This window comes from Ailuropoda melanoleuca, chromosome 10, assembly GCF_002007445.2.
Source record: "Ailuropoda melanoleuca isolate Jingjing chromosome 10, ASM200744v2, whole genome shotgun sequence".
Lineage (NCBI taxonomy): Eukaryota > Metazoa > Chordata > Mammalia > Carnivora > Ursidae > Ailuropoda > Ailuropoda melanoleuca.
Window position 1 is genome coordinate 81593307 of NC_048227.1, and position 22869 is coordinate 81616175.

The 22869-nt window shown below is 35.4% G+C and overlaps 1 protein-coding gene across 7 annotated transcripts in view; it reads right to left on the reverse strand.

Annotated features, from left to right (window-relative positions):
- AHI1 (Abelson helper integration site 1) overlaps positions 1-22869 on the reverse strand; it is a 215374-nt gene that overhangs the window by 88257 nt on the left and 104248 nt on the right. For all 7 annotated transcript variants that reach the window (XR_004628144.1, XR_004628145.1, XM_034669175.1 and 4 more), the window contains one exon: positions 22533-22650. Coding sequence is in view for 5 of the 7 variants with exons in the window: in XM_034669175.1 (XP_034525066.1) it covers positions 22533-22650 (118 nt within the window). In the remaining 2 variants the exon portion in view is untranslated. The remainder of the gene's footprint in view (positions 1-22532; positions 22651-22869) is intronic.

A 22869-nucleotide genomic window follows, 5' to 3' on the forward strand; every position in this document is an offset into this window, starting at 1 on the left:
TACCTAAAAAATCTCTGTATGTTATTTCACTTTTGTTAAGGTATGATGATAAGTGAAAGCTCATAATAAATAGATAGCTGTGCTAGTCATTTTTGTGTGTCAGCTTGGCTAGGCTACAGTACCCAGATATCTGGTCAAACATTCCAGATGTTTCTGTAAAAGTATTTTTTGGATAAGATGAACACTTAAATCAGTAGACTTTGAGTAAAGTAGATTGCTCTCCATAATGTGAGGGGGCTTCATCCTGGGTTGGAGGCCTTAAGAAAAAGACTGACATCCCCTGAAAGAGAAGGAATTTTGCCAACAGACTGCTTTTGGACTTTAACTGTGACTCTTCCCTGGGTCTCCAGCCTGCCAACTAACCTTGCAGGTTTTGTACCTGGTCTGCCTCCACAATCATGTAAACCAATTCCTCAAAATAAATCTAGATACATGTCCTCCTGGTTCTGTTTCTCTGGAGAGTGCTAACATGCAAAATTCTGGGAAACAAATAAAATGAAAATATACTTGTTTGTGTTTATTTAAATTAAATTTTTGTTCACTAAATATATCAATTGTGCAGTAATAGAGTTAAAAAGTCCAACTGATTATGGTATATTTTAAAATTAGAAAACCTCAAATAAACTTAAGAATATGACATTTGTAGTGTAAATCAATCCACCAGACAAAAAATCAATCTGTCAATAAATATCTACTACTAGATTGTCCAGTCTGACAGTCTCTGCTTTTTGATGTTTATTTATATTTAATGTGATTATTGATACGGCTGTGTTTAAGTCTGCCATCTTGCTATTTCATTGCATCTATATCTGTTCCTTTCTCCCTTCCTCTTTTTTCCATACTCTTTTGAAATAATCAAATACTTTTACTATACCAGTTTACATTCCAGATGGTTATATTGTTAGCTACACATTTTTGTATTTTTTTTAGAGGTGTGAGATTGTATTAGACATCTCTAATTTATTACAGTATACCCTGAATTAAGATTTTTCTACTTCACCAACAATATAACCATCTCAAAACAGTATTATTCCATTTACCCTTCCATCCTTTATGCTACTGTTATATTTTACCTCTACATGTTGTAAATCCCACAACATAGTGTCATAATACTTGTTTTAAACAGTCAGTAGTCTTTACGAATGAAAAAAATAGCTTATATTGATCAACATATATTGATCCTTTCTGGTGTTTTCATTCTTTCCTGGACATCCAGGTTTTCATCTGAGACCATTTCCATTTAGACTAATGAACCTTTTGTAGATTCTTTTTGTGGGTGACTTATTTTTCCTGAAAAGTCTTTAGCAGGCATTCCCATATGAAGGATATTTGTGCTGGGTACTGAAATCTAGGTTGATAGTCATTGTCTTTTCAGGACTTCATTGATTTTATCTCGTTATTTCTTATGAGGATGGAGCCATCAATTCTTCCTGTTATTCTCTAAATATGACATATTTTTTCCTCTGGCTGCTTTTATGATTTTTTAAGTTTCATTTTCTTCAGTTTAATTAAAATGTACCCAGGTGAGATTTCATTTACATCTATCCTTCTTGGGATTTGCTAAGCTTTTTATACCTCCTACATTAATGTCTTTTATTAGAGGTGGATTGGCCCATTATATCTTCACCCTATCTTCTCTATTTTCCTTCTGGAATTCCAGTTACAATTGTTTAGACGATTTGATATAGTCACACAAGTTTGATGCTCTGTTATTCCCCTCCCCTACCTTGTGCTTCAATTTGGATAATTTTTATTGTTCTGTCTTTGAGTTCACTGACCATTTCCTTCCATGTGTACTATCAGCAATTAGGCCCATTTAATGAATTTTTCATTTCATCTATCATACGCTTCAGGTACAGAATTTCCATTTATTTCTTTTTTATGGTTTCCGTTTCTTGGCTGAAATACTTCATCATACCCATGTTTCCTCAAGCTATTTAACACAGGTATAAAGGTTATTTTAAGTTCTTGTCTGCAAATTCCAACATTCTGATCATCTGTCCCTTTCATGACACCTTTTTTAGGAGTCATTTGCTTCAGGCAACACTATAACTACGCATCCTATTTGAGTTTTGGAGATCACCACTAATCTCTATGTAAGGCAGAGAGAATTCTGCTTTGATTACTTCTGGCTAGGAAAAAATGAAATAAAATTTACTATATTCCAGTTGAATACAGTTTTAGGAGGCAGGGTTCTTTCTAGACAAATTTAATATAAAGTTGTCTGTGCAGAGCGTGCAAGCATTCTTAATGGCTAGAAAAGAAGTAAAACTCTTTTTCAGATAATATAATTTTATACCTAGAAAATACAAAAAAATCACTAAAACTAACATAATACCAGAACTAATACATCAGAAAGTTAACATAGTATAAGGTTTAATATACAAAAATCAATATCCTTTACATATTCAAAGAACTAGCTAGATGATATATGAAAAAGAATACCTCATTTTTAAGAGCAATATAAAAGACAGAATACTTGAATAAATACAAGAAACAATATGAATGTTAAAATACTTCTGAAAGACATAAAAATCATCTTGAACAAACTGGATCTTGGGGAACCTGGATGGCTCAGTTAGTTAAACCTCTGCCTTTGGCTCAGGTCATGATCTTAGGGTCCTGGAACTGAGTCCTGTGTTGGGCTACCTACTCAGCGGGGAGCCTGTTTCTTCCTCTCTTTGTGCCCCCCCACCTTGCTCGTGCTCTCTCTCTCTCAAATAAAGAAAATCTTAAAAAAAAAAAAAAGAAACTGGGTCCATATCTCACATCATAAAACAGGAAAATAAATTCTTAATGGGTCAGATTTAAATACTAAAAATGAAGCTATACCAATCTTAGAAGAAACACACGAATCTATTTACAAACCGAGGTATACGGAAAGCTCTTCTAAAAATTTTGCGCTATGAAGTCAAAAGCCAAATGTTCAACTTGGAGAAATATCTGCAACCTATATTACTGACAGATGAGTTTTCCTATTATATAAAGCAAAAACATACAAATATACAAAAAGGGTAATTTTAGGGGCGCCTGGGTGGCACAGCGGTTAAGCGTCTGCCTTCGGCTCAGGGCGTGATCCTGGCGTTATGGGATCGAGCCCCACATCAGGCTCCTCTGCTATGAGCCTGCTTCTTCCTCTCCCACTTCCCCTGCTTGTGTTCCCTCTCTCGCTGGCCGTCTCTATCTCTGTTGAATAAATAAATAAAATCTTTAAAAAAAAAAAAAGGGTAATTTTAAATTTAAATTGCAAATCATAGCATGAATTCACTGCTTTTTAAAACTTGATTTCCTAAATATGTCCAGTTATAAAGGTCTAAGAAGCAATGATATCCCAATAGCAATGAGTGCACTTAGCCACAAATTTTAGTTTCTAAATTTCATTTTCCACTAAACAGTACCAGGGCTTCTTGGAGAAATGACCAATTCCAGCATTAGGGCAGGTAAAGTACACAAACACACCGAGGACATTGCAAACACAAAGTACTCTAAACTATCTGGTTCATAACAAAGGATACAGGAATAGACATGAAGGGCCCATCCTTTGCCAGATTAGTGGACAACTTCAGGAACACAAAGCAAATGATAGTAAAGAAGTATAACAAGTTAAATGAAAAAAAAATCCACAATATTCAAAGAGATAGGCAAGAAAAAAAAGAAATGCTCTTCTTGTCCAAACACCAGCCCATAGATGTAGAAGCAATGATAACTTTAGAAACCCACCATGTCGGGGGCGCCTGGGTGACTCAGACTGTTAAGCACCTGCCTTCGGCTCAGGTCATGATCTCCAGCTCCTGGAATCGAGCTCCATGTCAGGCTCCCAGCTCAGTGGGCAGTCTGCTTCTCTCTCTCCCTCTGCCTCTCCCCCTGCTTGTGCTCTCTCTGTCTCTCTCTGTCTCTCAAATAAATAAATAAAATCTTGGGGAAAAAAAAAAGAAACCCACCATGTTGCATCCCCTAACTACTGTTAACAGTTAATTCAGGCAAGGATCATCAATGGCTGCTGAAACTACCAAGTAGGGTTGTTGGGAAACAGGCTATTCATGTGGTCTCAAAGTATTGATCCACAGAATACCCAGCAATTACAAAGGGGAAAGTTTATCGTTACAACAGGATCTAGCGTTCACTATGTTAATCAAAGATTAAATTTAATAATGTAAGTAGTGGGACAACCTGACATTACATGTCACCTGATGTGATGCAAAAAAGTACATATTACTTATAGTGTTGTTGCCAAAAAAGTTTAACCTGAACCTAATCACAGCGAAATAGATAAAAAACAAAACACTGGATATTATACAGGACAACTGGTTCAGCCAGACTCTTTAAAAAAGTCAGTGTCATGAGAAACAACAACAACAAAGGAGTCTATATTAGCAGAGATTAAATGAGACTAAAATGACATAGCAATCAATGTAAGTGTGAATCTGGATTGGATGCTGGACAAAATAGGCATGCAAACAAAAAAACTGTTTAAGATATTTTAGACACAATTAGGAAAATCTGAATACGAACTGTTTATTGGATATTATGGAATCATTGTTAATTTTCCTAGATGTGATAATAGTACTATGATTATTTGGGAATAACCTCATTCTTAGCAAATATATGAATGAAGTTTTTGAGGGGAAGAGAAGTAAAGGGTACAATTTTGGGAGTTTTATCTTTTTTTTTCAACTTTCTTGTGGCTTTAAAAAATTTTAAAATACACCATAGGTCCTTATTAGACATTTAATGATCGTATTGGAGGCAAGCAAATATTCAATGGTTTTGAATATTGCTAAATCTTCCATGTAAGCAGAGTAAACAGGGTTTAGGTTTTCACTGAAAAAATTTCTCAGCATTATTTAATAACATTCAATGAAAACAAAACACTTCTCCCAACTCTGGATTTTTTGGTGTATCTTCCTAAAAATAAGAGAAGGCTCCAAAATTAATGCACAAATGAATAAATAGCTACTATAACATGTATTTATATTTTACATATTGATAGCTTCACTCAATATATCTATGTTTATTGAGAAATTTTCAGGGCAGTGGTACCTGGGTGGCTCAGTCAGTTGAGTTTCTGCTTGTGATCTCTCTCTCTCTCTCAAATAAACAAAATCTCTAAAAAAAATAATTTTCAGGGGCACCTGGGTGGCACAGCGGTTAAGCGTCTGCCTTCGGCTCAGGGCATGATCCCGGAGTTATGGGATCGAACCCCACATCAGGCTCTTCCGCTATGAGCCTGCTTCTTCCTCTCCCACTCCACCTGCTTGTGTTCCCTCTCTCACTGGCTGTCTCTATCTCTGTCGAATAAATAAATAAAAAATCTTTAAAAAAAATAAAATTAAATTAAAAAAAATAATAATTTTCAGGGCAAATTCCTGTCCCAAATCAGAAGTATGAGTTATTTATAATTCTGTTATTAGTTTTTGTCTCTTTACCATGAAAAAAAAATGCGTTTCAAAGGACAATTTACTAGTATAACATACCTGACTCTGGAGCCACTCTATATATTTTGGAAGACTAGCTCTGGCAATTATTAGCTATGTGACCTTGGGCAAGTTATTTATCCATCCTGAGCCTCCATTTCCTCGTTCAGTACAGGGGAAACAATACATATCTCATAGGTTGATGGGAGAACTAATTAGTTTACTAAATAGGAAAAGCACTTTAAATCATACCTGGCATACTATGTATGTTTGAGTTTTATATATATATAAATATATATAATATATTATATTTATTTTATATATATAGATTTTGACTTCGATGTTCAAAACATCCTATATTTGTGTATTGTTTCAACAGCCTTTAAATACATGTAGAACAAAGTTTTAAAGAATAAAATACAGTAAGCATTATAATTAAATATTTATATGACAAGGGTTAGACATTCTAACAATGAGTTCTGCTTTAGAAAACTTAGTGGCTTGCTTTATACAACCTGAGGTGAAAATAATACCTTAAAAATATTTTTATTAAAAACTATATACACACATATATGTGTGTGTTTAGGTATGTGTACACATAATACCTATGTACATATACATACATATATATGTGTACATATAAAACCTGTCTCCTCCTCGCTATCCCGCTCCTTAGCTTGGACTCTTTCTCATTTGGATTATTGGAATAGCTTCCTAACCAAACCCCCTGACTTGCTCCATGTGCTTTCCTACACTGCCAGAATAGCTCTTCTAAGGAAAATTGTTATTCTGTCATTCTACAGCATAATCTTCAGGATAAAAATCATCCTCCTGGAGTGTTTAACTCAAACTGCCTAACTAAAAATGGCACACAAAGCCCTTCAGGGCATAGCTACTGCCCAGCTTACTAATAACCATCCCTTGTCATTCACCCTTGCTATTCCTCCAGCTGTTCTTTACTCCAATCAGAGTGTACCTAAGCCCTCTCCCTTTCCGACACCTCTTTCCAAGCTTAATTATTTCCTAGACTTTCTTAAAAGCTCAGGTCAAACATTGCATTCACTAGGAAAGAGTTTATGATAGTCTTCTCTTAACCCAACTCTGATTCATATACCCATTTCCATCAGCATTCCTGTGCAGTCCTCTATCACAGGACTTTAGCTGCATGTGTCATATAGTCCATATTCAATAAAGGCCTGTTGAATGACTAGAACACACAAATACAGAAAACTGAAAGTTAAAAACATCTTGTGGCAAAACAGGCTACAGAGTCTCCAGTGGTACAGTCATACCATATTCTAAATATTCTTCTAAAAATAAATTTTTAATAAATGTGAATCTTAAAGTGCCTTATCCTCATTTAGCCCAGTAAAATGTTAGTATTTATTTTATATTGGACTTGCTCAGGATGCTACGGGAAGCTCTCTATTTACTGGGTACATATTTCAGATTGTCGAAAGAGAACATTCTTTGAACAGTATGTTTCATACATTATCTGAAAAAATTCTCCCAAACTCAGAAACATCAAAGGCTGGGGGCCCTGAGTCTACAAAGTCTGGATGCCCATACAGACCACAGAGGTAAAGCACAGTGAATATACAAAACCACAAATCAGTAGGCTTTCCTGTGTTAGTTATGGAAATAGGTGGTGACCCACTCATCAAGGGTAGGTAAACATGAACAAGTAGGGAGAACTCTGAGAAGGAGGGAAAGGGGTCCGTAACATTTGAGGCTCGTAAATTAATGCTTCTGAAAAAAGTACAAAGCAAGCGGGGAAAAGTGAATAACTCTGTGGTGTAGATTGCATCAATCAGGCAATATGGCTCCTGGTTTTAACCCTGCTACCAAAAGTGAGTATAATTTAGTCTTTCTGTGCTTCAGTTTAAGGCTCACACATTTTGGGAAGGTCTCTTCAGTCTCTGATGATCTGTGCTACTTATTCCCAAATATTAATCAAAAATGAAATTCACTGATCCAATGAATATATAATGTTAGTGTACCTTTAACTTTTAAATTGATGCCCAAATAATTTAATTGTGCTAACCAATAATTACTCAAAATTCTACCATAGTTATTTACTACCAAAAACTGCATACAATTTTTAGTATTTGACAAATATCTTCAGTAAACTGTAAAAGGAAACTGAAGTCTGTCCAAATCATATCCTTTGTGACATGCTCTAGATATTCAATCTGAGAATAACTATGTTTTTAATATAATTGTTACATATTTACTATATGCACAAAGCCAAAATATTCAATTGTGTGTTCAATCCTTAAAATATAATTAAATATCTGTAAGTCTTTAACACTAATATAATTTTAGCAATGTTATAGAATCTTGAAAATCACAAATGTAAGCTACAGAAAAGATAACATGTATACTACCATAATTCAGATTTTTTTAAATTCAAATTTATTACTGCAGTGAAGAATTAAAAAAAAAAAAAAGACATATAGCGCCAAAAGCAACTTCTTCTAATTGCCTATGTCCTCAATTTTTTCTTGACTGTCTTTTGGGTAGTGAGCAACCAAGCCATCAATCTCAAGGTCATCCTAAGGGTTCTTAGTCTCTTGGCCTATTTTCATTTAATAGCCTCTTCCAGTTTATCTCGTTCATTCCTGTGGATTCAAGGACTACACATATACCATTGACTCCGTAATCTCTATTTATGCTCCAACCCCATATTTCAAAGCACGCAGTCTAGTTCCTAGCACAGGGCCTGACTCATAGCAGGATATTTAATAAATGAGGTCCAAATGAATGAGCAAGCTACTAGATATCTCACTCTGGATGTCTTCCAGGCATCTCAAACTCAATATATCCAAAATATAATGATCTTTTTCCCAATATTTCTAGATTTCCCTATTTTTGTCAATGGATTGCCATCCACTTATTCACCAAAATTGGAAGCCTTAGTTACGCTCATATTCTACTTCTGCAACCCTTATCACTCTCATTTCAAATCTCTAATACTTAATGACCTAATATCTCTATTTTCTTACGTCAGCCTCATTTTCCTATCTCATTTGTAAAATCACCTTTTAACTGACCTTCCTAGCTGGAATGCCCTAACACCTTTTATTTATTTATTTTTAAAGATTTTATTTATTTGAGACAGTGAGAGCACGAGCAGAGGGAGAAGCAGATTCCCTGCTCATCAGGGATTCCCGACGTGGTGCTGGATGCCAGGACCCCGGAATCACTACCTGAGCCAAAGGAGATGCTTAACCAACTGAGCCACCTACAACACCTTTTATGATTATTAGTCTTCTCATCTGGTAACAGTTAGATTAAATAGTGTCTTCTCTGAGGATTTGCCACTACATCAAATATATTTCCAGTTCATTTTATTCATTTTTCTTATTTAGAAAGTATCACATTGTAAGATTCCATACACCACCCCCCTCCCCTCGACCCTGGCCTTTAAAAAATATGTCTCTTGTGAATTCTGCCAGTGCTGCGGAATGGATAAGTGTTCTGCACTTCATTTTCACAGGATTCTGTGCAATCTGGCCCCCTGCTATTTCTCTGGCCTCACCGTCTTCTACTTCCCCCCATTCCCTTTACTCTAGCCATACTGGTCTCTTTGTTCTTCAAAATGCACACCAAGCATATTTCCGACTTGAGACCTTGGTTGGGGATGCTATTCTCTCACATGACATGGCTTTCTTCCATCTTCAAACTTTTGCGCAAGTGTCAGCTTCTTTGTGACACCTTCCTTGACTACACTATTTAAAACATCAACATAACGTCACTCCCGAGTTTACTTTATCTCCCCTTCCCTCCTTTGCTTATTATTTATTCCATACTTATTTACCGATTGTCTGCTTCTCTCACTGGAAGGTAAGCTGAACAGGGATATGGATTTTTACCTGTTTTGTTCACTGATACATTCACACGACACCTGTAACAGTGCCTGGGACAAAGTAAGTACTCACTGGGTACTTATTAAATGTATGAATGAATCTTGCATATCTGTATGTGTAAGAATTAAACATCCTTTAGGATTAAAAACAAAACAAAAAAAACCCCAAAAGAACAAAGTTAAAACATGAAAAGATTTAATAACAGAAAAAGTATTTTCATCTATTACACTGTTACGGTACTGAGAATGTAGGAAGGTGGGAACTCATTTTCTCAGGTCTATCCATAAAACATATAATTTAAATTCTAGACAGGCAATGAACTTAGATTTTGAACATAAGCATGATGATTTAGAAGACATTTTCCATAACTCAAAGCAAAGACAAATCATTTTTTAAAAAAATGATTATTATGCTATATCAACTTTTCCCTATAAAAGTTTCATGAATATTAAGCAGATTAATTTGCCTGTTATACTGTACATTTATAACTGCCTTTAACATTAGCTGCTAATGTGTTTTACTTTAAATTTTATTAAATCTTCGCTTGAAAATACACAGATTAAAAAGACTGAGATGACATTAAGTATCAAGCCTCATAATGTTACTACAAAAAAAGAAAAAACAAAACAAAACAAGAGACCCCTACCCCTGCACCAAATAAAAACACCCCAAACTTTATTGACTCTGAATTGGCCAAAATACAACAGCTGCTCACTACCTACTTTGCTTTGACAAAACTTAATAGCTGTGAGATGTGACTTGATTCCTTTAAAAGAAGGGCGAGTATACATAACACACACAAAACACACACACACACACAAACACACACAGAGTCACCCATATTAATAGGAAAGAAACTGGAGTGCTTTACAAATATTCACTCACTTTCCCAGACATCCTTGGGAGGCAGAGATGAAGGGTACAGTACAGTAATGCAGGTTATTACAGGACTTGTGACACACTGGCCTTGGAAAAGGTCAGCATCAAAATTCAGACTCCTAGGTCTGGACTATGGTTTGGAAGAGTCGTAAATAGACAATATTGTTCCATATTGAATAGATGACATGGGATTCTAAGCAAGGCCATGAAACTAAGTGGATTTCATAGGGATAATAAATTGAAGCTGACTGATTCCTGTCTGTGCTCCAGTGGTGTTTTATGCTGATCTCCTGTTGACTGTAACTATTTCTCTGCCCGCTGGATTCTTCAACTGGACTGGGAGGGCTTTGAGGGGAGTCTTTCATCTTCCATTTTTCCCAGAGTTTGGCACAATCCCTGTCACACAGTAGGCTGTTTATAAACACTGGTTGATGAACTGCATGAATTCGTTTTTGATAAAGTATACAAAGGTTTTTATTTTTTAAACTGAGTAACAGGTTTTGTTAGGATATTTCTGCTAAAATACAGTTTTTCTGGTTCTGCTCAAAAAAGATGGACACTAGTCAAAAAACCATTCTCAATTTTTACTCTTTATAAAATTATAGTTGAATATTTTTCAGGGGAGAAAACGGAGAAAAAAGTTTATTGCCTGACATTAGAACATTAGAACAATGCTCTACTTTTTACTTATTGAACATTTACAATGTAAAAACTTCTTAAATTATTTTTAAAATATGACCAGTCACTCCATTTAGTCATTTCTTAGTTGCCATATTTGTCATCAACCTTGCTCTCAGACTTGCAGGCAAGTTGCTGACTAAGAACAACACAGAGAGTGATTCTTTACATTTTCATTCACTTTTCATTCAAGGAAAAAGCTTCCTGAAAACACACATTTAAAATTCTGGAAAATACAAATCAACATTATCTAGACATCTCTATCATTACCAGAAGGACTGGTTCCTAAACCTAATTTCCATTGTTAGTTGACATTTTCAATAAGTGATGGATATTCATTTCCAGAAAACATTACCAGTAAATTCTATGATATCATAGACTGTTCTCTATCCAGACCAAACTGACTAAACCACAAAATGCAAAAGTATGCACTTAGCTAGTCTAAGGGAAACCTGAAGACTCTTCTGAATATAGTCTTATTAAGCATAACCTAAGAGTGAATGAGAACTTAAATTAGATAGTCCTCTTCCTCCAAATTTCCAGAGTCTTCCTCTAAATTTCTAGAACCTTTAATAGACATAAACTAAAATGTTTAAAAACTGAAATATGTCTTGTCATAGACTTAATTTTTTTAAAAGTTACTTAGGGACACTGGAATTTACAAAGGAAACAAAAATTATTATTGTTATGATATAAATGGCATTTCATTCCCCACCTCCCCCACCCCCGACCAATGGAGTAGACATGGGGAACTGCTTCCTTGGTTTTAAGCAGTGCCCACCCTAAACAAAGTCAGTAAATAAAAGAATGATTACTAGTTGTTAAAATTCATCATTTTCCCCAGGAGCACAGAACATGGAGGCTGAAACGAATAGTCATGTGGGACATGTGTAGGCACATCAAGGGACGGAATGAGCAAACATGATTAACATGGACTCAAATTTGACTTTTATTTTAAACATGAATTAAAAATATTTTTTATCTTCAGAGGTGTGCACAACATTTTGATATGCAGATATATTCACTATAATACTGAAAAACTACAAATAATATCTACATTTAAAGAAAGATGTCAAAATTATGGAATACTTACTTCCTTCAAAACCATGCATTAATTTTATTATCAGAAAAAAAGTTATGAAAAAATTGACTTTAAAAACTACATATATGGAAATATACCCTACAATAACATCATTTGGTATGTTTCACTGCCTTAAAAATAGAAAAACTGTCAATTTTGGTTTGTGATTATAAAAACAGTAAAACGCATCTTATGGTTGATATTAAATAACATTAAATGTGGGGCGCCTGGGTGGCTCAGTAGTTAAGCGTCTGCCTTCGGCTCAGGGCGTGATCCCAGAGTTCTGGGATTGAGCCCCGTATCAGGCTCCTCTGTGGGAAGCCTGCTTCTTCCTCTCGCACTCCCCCTGCTTGTGTTCCCTCTCTCGCTGGCTGTCTCTCTCTCTGTGTCAAATAAATAAATAAATAAAATCTTAAAAAAAAAATAACATTAAATGTAGTCTTATTCTCAAACTATACAGGAATAAAGTTATCCCTGGTCAAAAGTAATTTATTCATTTTATAACCTGCCCTTCTCCCCTTGCCGGATACAGCCATATAAAGCTATAATTCTTCCTTTAATCCTCACCTTTGAGCGAATTGATTACTGACAGTTTTGTTTTACCCTGGAGGCATAAGAGTAAATCACAAACATTCACCACTTTCATCATGATGTAAATTATGTTCTGATAAGGAAGGTGAAATTTTCCACCTCTCCTATTTTAGAATTATATAATAAAAATCACTTTTGTTACAGAAATGCTTTAATCTATGCCTAGAAATTGTATTTTGAAAAAATACAAATGTACTAGAGGAATTCGGATTTTAATGTAAGATATTTACTAAAGTCTAATTCTAAGAACATAGTGATTTTCTAAAATTTAGTGGGGAGTTAGGTAAATTTAAACTAAAAAGCTCCATGATTAAAATAGCTCTGAATATAGTCATAAAGATACTATCTATAACTTTAGTGCATTTTAAGTCAAGCATAGGTTGGTATTTAAAAACTTTCACTTACAGTGAACACTTTCCCATCTTCTATTTTCAAATGACAAGTCACTAAGACAAAATAACTTGCCCAGGTCATAGCATAACTAACAGAACCTGGATCTAAATTCAGGTGTCTCTGACTTCTCAGCTAAGTGCAAGCAGAATGTCACATATTGATTTAAATATGAGGAATAAGAAACTTGTAGACCCCCCCCATTCAAAATAATATCAATATTGCTTTTTAAAAAAGATTTATTTATTTTAGAGAGAGAGAGGGAGAACGTATGTGTGCCAGGGTGCGGGAGGCGGGCAGAGGGAGATGGAGAGACTCTCAAGCAGACTCCTGTTGAGTGGGGAGCCCGACACAGGGCTCGATCTCATGACCCTAAAATCATGACCTGAGCCAAAATTAGGAGTTAGACACTTAATAGACTGAGCCACCCAGCTGCTCTGCCCCTCGATATTGCTTATTAATAACACTTCTACAGTCATGATGATGAAAAATTATGAAATTTTCAAGATTATATTTAAGGAAGTTTTAATATTAAAAGCATTATGTGTATTAAATTAAAAAGTGGTAATCGATTTTTTTACATTGCAACACATGATCAGTCTAGTGTCAGATAATGAAGATTTATATAGAAGTCGGTTTTGTGAGTCTAAACTGTCCAACATGATAGCCACTGGCCATATACGTGGCTATTTATATTTAAAAACTGAAATGAAATATAATTAAAAACATAGTTCCCAAGTCATCCTAGTTACATTTTAAGTATTCAATGGCTACGTGAGGCCAGAGGCTACTGTATTGGACTCTGCAGGTCTGGAGTTCAGAAAAGAGGTCTGGGCTGACGATAAAACACTGGCATATGGGTTTTATTAAAAATCAAGAGATCGGGGCGCCTGGGTGGCACAGTTGTTAAGCGTCTGCCTTCAGCTCAGGGCATGATCCTGGTGTTCCGGGATCGAGCCCCACATCAAGCTCCTCCGCTAGGAGCCTGCTTCTTCCTCTCCCACTCCCCCTGCTTGTGTTCCCTCTCTCACTGGCTGTCTCTCTCTCTCTCTCTCTCTGTCAAATAAATAAATAAATAAATAAATGTTAAAAAAAAAAGTCAAGAGATCACTAAGGAAATAAATAAAGAAAGAATAAAAGGGAATCAGATTGCAGTGGAACAATCTAACCAGACACTGAAGAAAAGACAAAGAATCAGCAAAAGAGAATGCAGAGTGATGGCTAATGAGATAAAAGGAAAACTGAGAATGTGGTGTCCCAGAAACCAGTGTATTAAAGAAGCCACCAAATGTGTCAAGTGCTGCTGACAGGTCAAGTAAGATAAACGCAAAGAGTTGACCATGGGAATGAGCAATGTGAAAGTCACTGGTGAGCTTGAAAACACAGGTCAGAGATTTCAACAAATTTATAGAAGATGAAGTGTTTAGAAACATCCACCCGAAAACATTATGATGGCCTGCAACGGATACAGAATCTATCTGGACAATGAAAGTTAGGACCTGTGAACACAAACAGCATATTTGGTAGGGTGCAAAACAAAACAAAACCCAGGAGAAATAACTGAACATTAGTCTGTAAAACACTTAGGCCAAACAGGCTGCAGATCCCACATAAAATGGATGCTGCTGAGCATTAACCGTAGGCAAAAAAGATTAAAAAATAAAAAATAAATCAGTGGAATTGTCCCTAAAAATATTATTGGATATCCCACTTGGGAAGAGTGAAGACTTCTACAGCGAATACTATTGTCCCCTTATTCTCATTCTGGCAATGAGTCTGACAGCCTGACAGGTGGATTCGTTTATCTTGCTTGCTTACCCTAAATATAAGCTGCCAGTTAATATGTCTTAGCTGTAAATACAAAGTTCTCAAGAGATTTCTGCTAAAGTGAACAAAATAGCGAGATAATAGAGCTATTTACACAACAGAAGAGGGACACCATATTTGTACGTAGTCCTTCATTTTTAAAAAGAGACAGATACCAAAGATCATCAGATATAAAGGAAAAACCATTGGCATGAAAGAAAAACATAGGATACATAAACAGATGAAAAAACTGAGCACAGAGGAAAACATCAATTCAGAGAAAAGAACTTAGATTTCGGAAGATGTAATGACACCCACAAAACTCTGACACTAGAAAAAAGGAACAAACAGGATAAGAGATGATAAATATCAAAAGGACTGTTGGTGAATTAAGAAAGATTTAGAATAAAGATGAGAGGGCTCTGAGACTAACTGGTTAGACAGAGGAAAGAATAAGGAGTCAAAGATTTTTTTTTTTTTTTACCTGAAAAATGGGAATGCTGTCATTGGAAATGAGACAGGAGAGTAAAATACGGAAGCTTCTTTCAGGAAATTAAAACTCATGCATGGCGATGATTACATTTCTGTCACATATATGACAAAAGTGGTTAGTTTACATACATCTTGCTATACAAGCTTGAGGCTGAATATCTTTTCTGAAATTAGTTTTCGTATTTCAGATCTATACGACCGCAGCTCTGTTTAACTTTGTGTCCTCAAAAGATTTACACGTGATCTTTTACAAAAGGATATTTTATGCAAATATCTTCTATAAATCTTCAAAATATTAAAAAAGACAAATTAAGAAGTTGTTAATACATCAACTGGGAAGTTTTAGAAAAGGTAAACATCAGAATATAAGATGCAAATTCAATGGTCTGGCATGTATTCGGGCTGCATTAGGATAAAATTACGTAGTGTTCATTTTTAATAAATCAGTAGGATCTCATTTTAATTTCTTACAGTTAATGGCCTTCAGTTGCCTTCTTTTTACTTTTCAGTGAATCTTCATATAATTATTTCACCTTTAAAATTAACCCACTGAGCAAATGCTACAGTATACTTCAACAACTAAATTTAATAGGTTCTTAAACAAAATACACACCCACACACAGAGATATGTGACTGAAAAAAAAAAAGCTTAAAGTTTTCTATTTTTAACAGATGGGGAAAAGGGTTGAAAATTGTAAGGCTGGAACCTACACACCATGTAAATATCATGTAAAATAGCTTCTTAGAAAATAACTGGCTAGGAAATAGTGGTCAAATTTAAGTTCATTCAAATCAAGAGATTTAAATGAGAAAAGTTTGCATTCATATTCTCTCTTCAGAGGATATCAGGAGAAATTTAGTAACTAGATGGGGACATTAATACTAAATGCATATCCATGTGAATGAAGAACCATTAAGTACATTAATATTTACTAGAGTTAATAGAATACTTTTTATTATTATTTTTTATTTTTTTTATTTTTTTAAGATTTTATTTATTTATTTGACAGAGAGAGACAGCCAGCGAGAGAGGGAACACAAGCAGGGGGAGTGGGAGAGGAAGAAGCAGGCTCATAGCAGAGGAGCCTGATGTGGGGCTCGATCCCATAACGCCGGGATCATGCCCTGAGCCGAAGGCAGACGCTTAACCGCTGTGCCACCCAGGCGCCCCAATAGAATACTTTTTAAATTAGGAAATGATAACTATATAGGATATACTTTAAGTTATCAACACAGAAACATTTTAATAATTAAAGTATTATTTATTATTCAGGAAATACAGAGGCTTCTATTACTAGTGAGGATAAGTTTTAATCTTTAACGAATGGGTTAAGTTGGATCACTGGAGAATTACTTAGTAAAATACTGATAGTAATGACTACAACGACACCTTATATCTTTAATGTACCAATCAATCATCAATTTTAGAGAATCCAATTACAAGACAACAAAAAAAATCTAACAAATGAAATCTCAGTCTTTGTGGAAGGGGAATATAAAATAGTGATGTGTTAAAGAAAAAAAATCCATGAAATCAAGGTCATTTTCTCAGTGTCCAGAAAAATCCAAATATGAAAACAGTCCCACACCTCCAGGGCTTTTGTGCTGACTGCTACTTCTGGGGAAAGCCAAAGTTTCAAAAGCTAAGTGGGTTCCAGTGGATTAAGTTTGAGATGCTTGTTTGAAAACTTTCCTCTCAAAATTACTTCATTTTAATGTCTTTTTTGGCATGCTTCTGAAAATTCTAGATCCATTATTTGCCTCCGTGACATGTTCTTTTTTCTATAGTATCACTTAACACATTTTATTAAATCATGTCTTAAAATGAGACTTCCTCCATTCCTTTAACCACAATACAAATTGCATGATTTCAAACTTAAAAAAAAAATTTCCTAGGAAATTTTATGTTGTTTATTCCTGCAGTTTTAAAAATATTTTTCTGACCCTCACAATTCTATGAAGTAGAAAACTCATGCGAAGTAGAAAATAGAGAATTTAATACACCTGGAGAGATAAAGGCAGTTAGCCAACCTAACAGCTGGGAGGTGGCACAATTAGGGCTCAGGCCCAACTCCCCTGTCTTTCTGGATTCCAGGTCCAGTGCTTTCTGCATCATAAGGCACACGTGCTGAATTCAGAAAAGTGGCTGTTTTGGAAAAGAAATTCTTGCTTTTAAAAATTGCAACATAAAAACATTTTGATTCTTTTAGTACCATAAAGCACATTTAAGGACATCTGTCTACAGAAAATCAATTCTGTAGACATCTTTATCTGTGACAGTGGATTGATTCTTTTCACCCATCATACCACCTGAATTGAAATCTTGGAATTCTGGAAGTTTGAAATCAGGATAAAACATGCTTTTCAATGAACAGTTTAAAGTTCATTAAGTAATACTATCAGAAAACTGCCAATTCTGATAATATGAGAAAGTTCTTTGAAGCTCATTTTACCTTCCTTAAAATGGAAACCCCCTTCTGCCATCAGCTGTGTTTATTCAGGGTCATTCTAACTCCCAACTTTTGCCAGAATGTTTTCTTTCCCTTCCTTTGAAATACAAGAAGCATCATGTTTCCAACTTAGATATAATCTACCTTCTACAATGGGTTATATAGATATCACAAAATCTCTGGTGAAACTATGACCCAGGATTCATTTTAGATTTCAGTGATATTATTTTAAATGTTTTGCATTTTTCTTTTTTTTCTTTCTTTCTTTCTTTTTTTTTTTTTTGTTAAAGATTTTACTTATTTATTTGAGAGAGAGAGGGCACAAGCAGGGGGGAAGAGCAGAGAGGGGGGGGAAAAGCAGACTCCCTGCTGAGCAGGGAGCCCGATGTGGGGCTCAATCCCAGGACTCTGGGATCATGACCTGAGCTGAAGGCAGATGCTTAACCGAACAGGCCATCCAGGCACCCCAAAAGTTTTGTATTTTTCTATAAAAAATGTAAACCTTAAGAGATACTGAAATCTTGAAAACAATGAAAATAAATTTTAACTGGAAACTGGCTACTAATTTTAAGAGCTGGTCAAGGGAATAAGTGTATACTTGTCAAAGACATGCAAAACTCAATGGAAAAATACAGTTCTTCAAAAATTAAGAAGTTCTTCAAATAACACAGAAGTTAACTTGACATCTCTTAACCAATACTGAGGTCATCTGAATCACTTTATGATTATGCTTAAAACAAATACTTTGCCTATTTAGGATGAGATGAAAAAGTTAGATTAAATGGTTGGCTATAAAGTTTAATATATGTTTATATGGGTAATGGAAAATGCAAACAAAATATGGAGAAACAGAAGCTATTGATTACTTTTAAAAACCATGTCATACTGTTTTCCCCATCAAACTCCAAGTCCACAATTAAAAAAGATGACATAAAAATTACATTAACACATATTAATAAAATGATTCATATTTTGTATGACAACTTATCTACTGAATATGAAGTAAATTTAACTTTGAGCCATGCTGTGAAAAGACCTACTAAGTACATAAAAATGAAACATGCTGTCCTTCAAATAGAAACATGCAAAGTTGATACAACTACCCCCCTGCCAACAGAATAAGCACTTCCTGCTAATTTCTGCTCCTCCATAACAGTAATTCTACTTTTTACTGAATAATCCACATTTTAAAATTTACTTCCATAACAACTCTTGAGATGCTTCAATGGGATCTGGGATTCAGACAAATGATCACAGAACAAAATATCCCTGCAGAGAACCTCTTGACTTGACTGGGGTCTTAAATACCACAGTCTTGCTGGAACCAAACCTTAAAAAAAATCTAATAAGTAGCAAACACAGAACTATATTTAAAGGTCAAAGAAAAATACAAGTTCCTTAATGCTCAGGAAATACCTTCTTGACACCTCCACAGAGTTGGTACTGTTTGGGCTATTACTCTACAGTAGATCACAGACTCCAAAGCTGGTAACAAAAGATAACACCCACAGCCAGAGGGACCACAGGGCAGAGTGCGAGGTCACTGGGCCAGGAATGAAGGAGTGGCTCCACGCACAGCCTCATGGAGGGTCAGTCCACTCCACCTCCTGCCCTTGTGCCCTCCTGTAGAAGTAGGCAGTTTGGTTCTGCAGGATGAGAGGGACTGAGCTGGGAGTGAGGAGATCTTGCTTTACGACACCACCAGCCACGCGGACTCTGACGAGCCAGCCTCTCTGCCTCTCACTTTCACTCTAAAGGGGCTGAGTAGCAAGTTTTAAGGTCCTAGATGCTCTAGAAAGATTCCACTCTGTATGATTTTAATGTTTACCCTACTTCTTAGAAAGTTTTATTGAGATCAAATGAGAATGTACATGAAAGCACTTTATAATTTTTTTTTTTACAAATGCAAAGTGCTGTTATTATTTTAGAGAGCTTCATTATACTAAAGAAGTATGGACACAGTGTTGAGATGCAGTGTTACATGTTCTCTACATGGTGAGGCATTATGAGCTACATCCTACAATGTAATCTAAAATGTTAAAATTACAATTTCCTTTTATTCCGCCCAGCTTTATTAAAGTATAATTGACAAAACTAAAATTTTCTTTCTCATAAAAGAGAACATACTAAACAGTAAAGAGAACATTTTAAAACATCCTATCTACATTAGTTTTTATAATCTTTTTTTAAAAGATTTTATTTATTTTAGAGAGAGAGTGAGTGGGAGCACATACATGTGTGGGGGCAGAGAGGGAGAGGGACAAGCAGACTCCAAGTTGAGTGTGGAGCCCCATGCCGGGCTCCACTGGGGTGTGGGAGGGCTCGATCCCACAACCCTGAGATCACAACCTGACCAGAAATCAAGAGTTGATGCTTAACCGGCTGAGCCAAACAGGCGCCCCAGTTTTTGTAGTCTCATATTTCAGATTCTAATATATATAGATTTTTACATTTCAGATTCTAATAGAATTCTTGTAGAGTCAGTAACACTTAACTGTTTATTCCTTTTTAAAGCTCATTTGAATACTGAATAGAATCACAGATTTTTTTTTTGAAGATTTTATTTATTTGATAGAGAAAGAGAGAGAGAGACGGAGAGAGAGAGCTCACAAGCAGGGGGAGTGGCAGGGAGAGGGAGAGGGAGAAGCAGAGCCGGACATGGGGCTCTATCCCAGGACCGTGGGATCATGACCTGAGCTGAAGGCAGACGCCTAACTGACTGAGCCACCCAGGCACCCCCAGAATCACCGAATTTTTAAGACAGAAACTCACTAAATCCAGAGCCCTCAATTATCCATAGGGATAAGAAACCCGAGGTCTGAAAAAATTTCTCAAGATTCTACAGTCATTTAGAAACGGAGCCAGGTGTAGAAACTAGTTCACCTGTTTCCTACTGCATAATTCTTTCCCACAAAGATAAACTTCTTCATGAATAAAATGGATTAATTTGGCCATTTTACAATGGACTACATATATTCGGCTTTTATAATTTTTCAATAGAGTGATATCTCAACAAATTTTATAGGAAGGCTATGCCTTAAAATGAGGTCAAGCATATTAATAACTAAAACAGTCAAGTGAAGCAGTGTTACCGTGTACTATATGGCTTAATGGTAAAGCTTCTGAGATAGTGCACACGCACAGAGACATGCATAAGAGAAAGGCTACACTCAAGAGCTAAATGGCCATGGAAAGCTGAAGGTAAATAGACCAAAGCGTATGTATAATGGTGAAGTTTGTAAGACTTGCCTTTATCATATCTGGTTTTCCCTTTATTCTTTATCTGTCTCAGTGGTAATCCCTCTTCCCATTTCAAAAGGCTTCCTATTTATCCTTATTTTTCCCTTTATGAAATAGGAAAGAATTTTATATCTATTATCTTCACCTTGTTTGCTGACAAACTTAAGACAACAGTTGAATGAATTTTAATCAATATTTTAACTCAACCAGAGATTTATATTCTGTGCTTTTGATCCTGAAGTGTGGAATTGCTCCTAGAAGAATTTTAGACCTCAGCAGGAAGATGAAAGGAATCAAGTGGTAGAGACTAGTTCTCTCCCACCTAGTCATTAAAGCGACATGATCTGAAGGCAAACCAAGTATCTAGGTAGGGTGTAGAGAATAAGAGTCCAACGGGGTGGCACATACTGTGCCCTCTACTGTGCATAAGAATGACCAAAGCCATTGTTCCAACTTCTGGCCCACATCTGAAACACTAGAAATTTCAAATTTCTCAGGTTTGGCATAACACATTATTATAGTGATTTGCAGTTAGACTTGAATAAATGTTCAAAGCTAGCATGTATACACTCATCATGTTTATAGTATGTTGTATTCATATGGTACCTTTTGCTTACAAAGTCTTTTCATATGTGCTATGTGACTTGAACTTCAACAAAACCGAATGTAAACATTTCCACGTTCAAATGAAAAGTTAAGGTAATAAGGGTAATAAAAGGCACAGCTAGGGCTGAATGTAAGAATTCTTAATCCAAGTATGTTCTCACTGTAATGTGTAACTTATACAGCAATATTAAAATACAATAATATTAAAATAGCTTCCGTATGTAAACTCCAAACACTTTTTAAGTAGAAAAGTTATATGGTCCCCAAATTTCTAAATAAATTATGTTGATCTTTTGAAGCTCAAGTTTATTATAATCTCTTTATCAAAGATAATTGTTTTTTTCTCTGCTTTCTCATCTTTCTAAAAGAATTCAATAGAAAAAAATACTGTGAAAACATATAGCTTAATGAACAGAAATTGCCATCTTTACTCAAAATATACATTTCTCACCTTGATGCTTTTTCTTTGACAGCCTTTGAAAATCTTATTCAAATAAATTTAAAACATTAGCCTAAAAATTTGCAACTGTACAGTTCGCTTCAACTCACTGATTCATGTAGATTTTTGTAACTAGCTTCTTTGCATATTTTATTAATTTGCCAACTTCAAAGAAACATGGTTATCGCTAGCAGGTTGTATCCTGTTTCTTCCCAAATGCATTTTGCCTTGGCTTTTCTTGAAATGAGTTATAAAATGGGATTATCCATCAACTATGGTTCCTTTATCCAAGGGAAACTAAATCAGATTTAAATTTACACAGATTTAAAACTCACATGTTTTGCTACTTCAAAATTATTTTCTCTTCAATAATACAGAGCTTCAGAGTATCCACTATTAAAGTTACCAAATTCAGATTTGCTTTTGAAATAACATCAGTGATTAGAAAGAAAAGAGATGCCAGAACATCATTCCAAGGTGAAAACTGACCATTACCAAGCCGTGAGCTTTATTTCTGAAGTGAAATAAATGACATTCATTAAAAAAAAATTGCATCTGAACATTTAAAAGAAGACTCAAGATAAGAAAGGGGCTCACCGGTCTGCGTGAAACTAGACTGATGTAGGATCTGAGGAGCGGCCAGCACGTCTGACTGTTTCAACGTAGACTGCTGTGATGAGGCTGACGTTGAAGTAAACGAGAGATTTTTGTTGACCTGTAATAGGAAAGGCAAATCAGAACCAAAGTGTAATTTCCTGGGTTACTGATGCAAAAACTGGATGAGAAATATTTGCTTACGATGCAAACCAGGCCACATGGGAGGTCAAAACAAATAGTAAGGATTTATAGGCTTAGTTTTTAAAGTTTACAAAACAAAACAGTTTTTATCAAGGAAGGAGTACAGTGGTAATAAAAGCATCGCTGTATGAAAGCA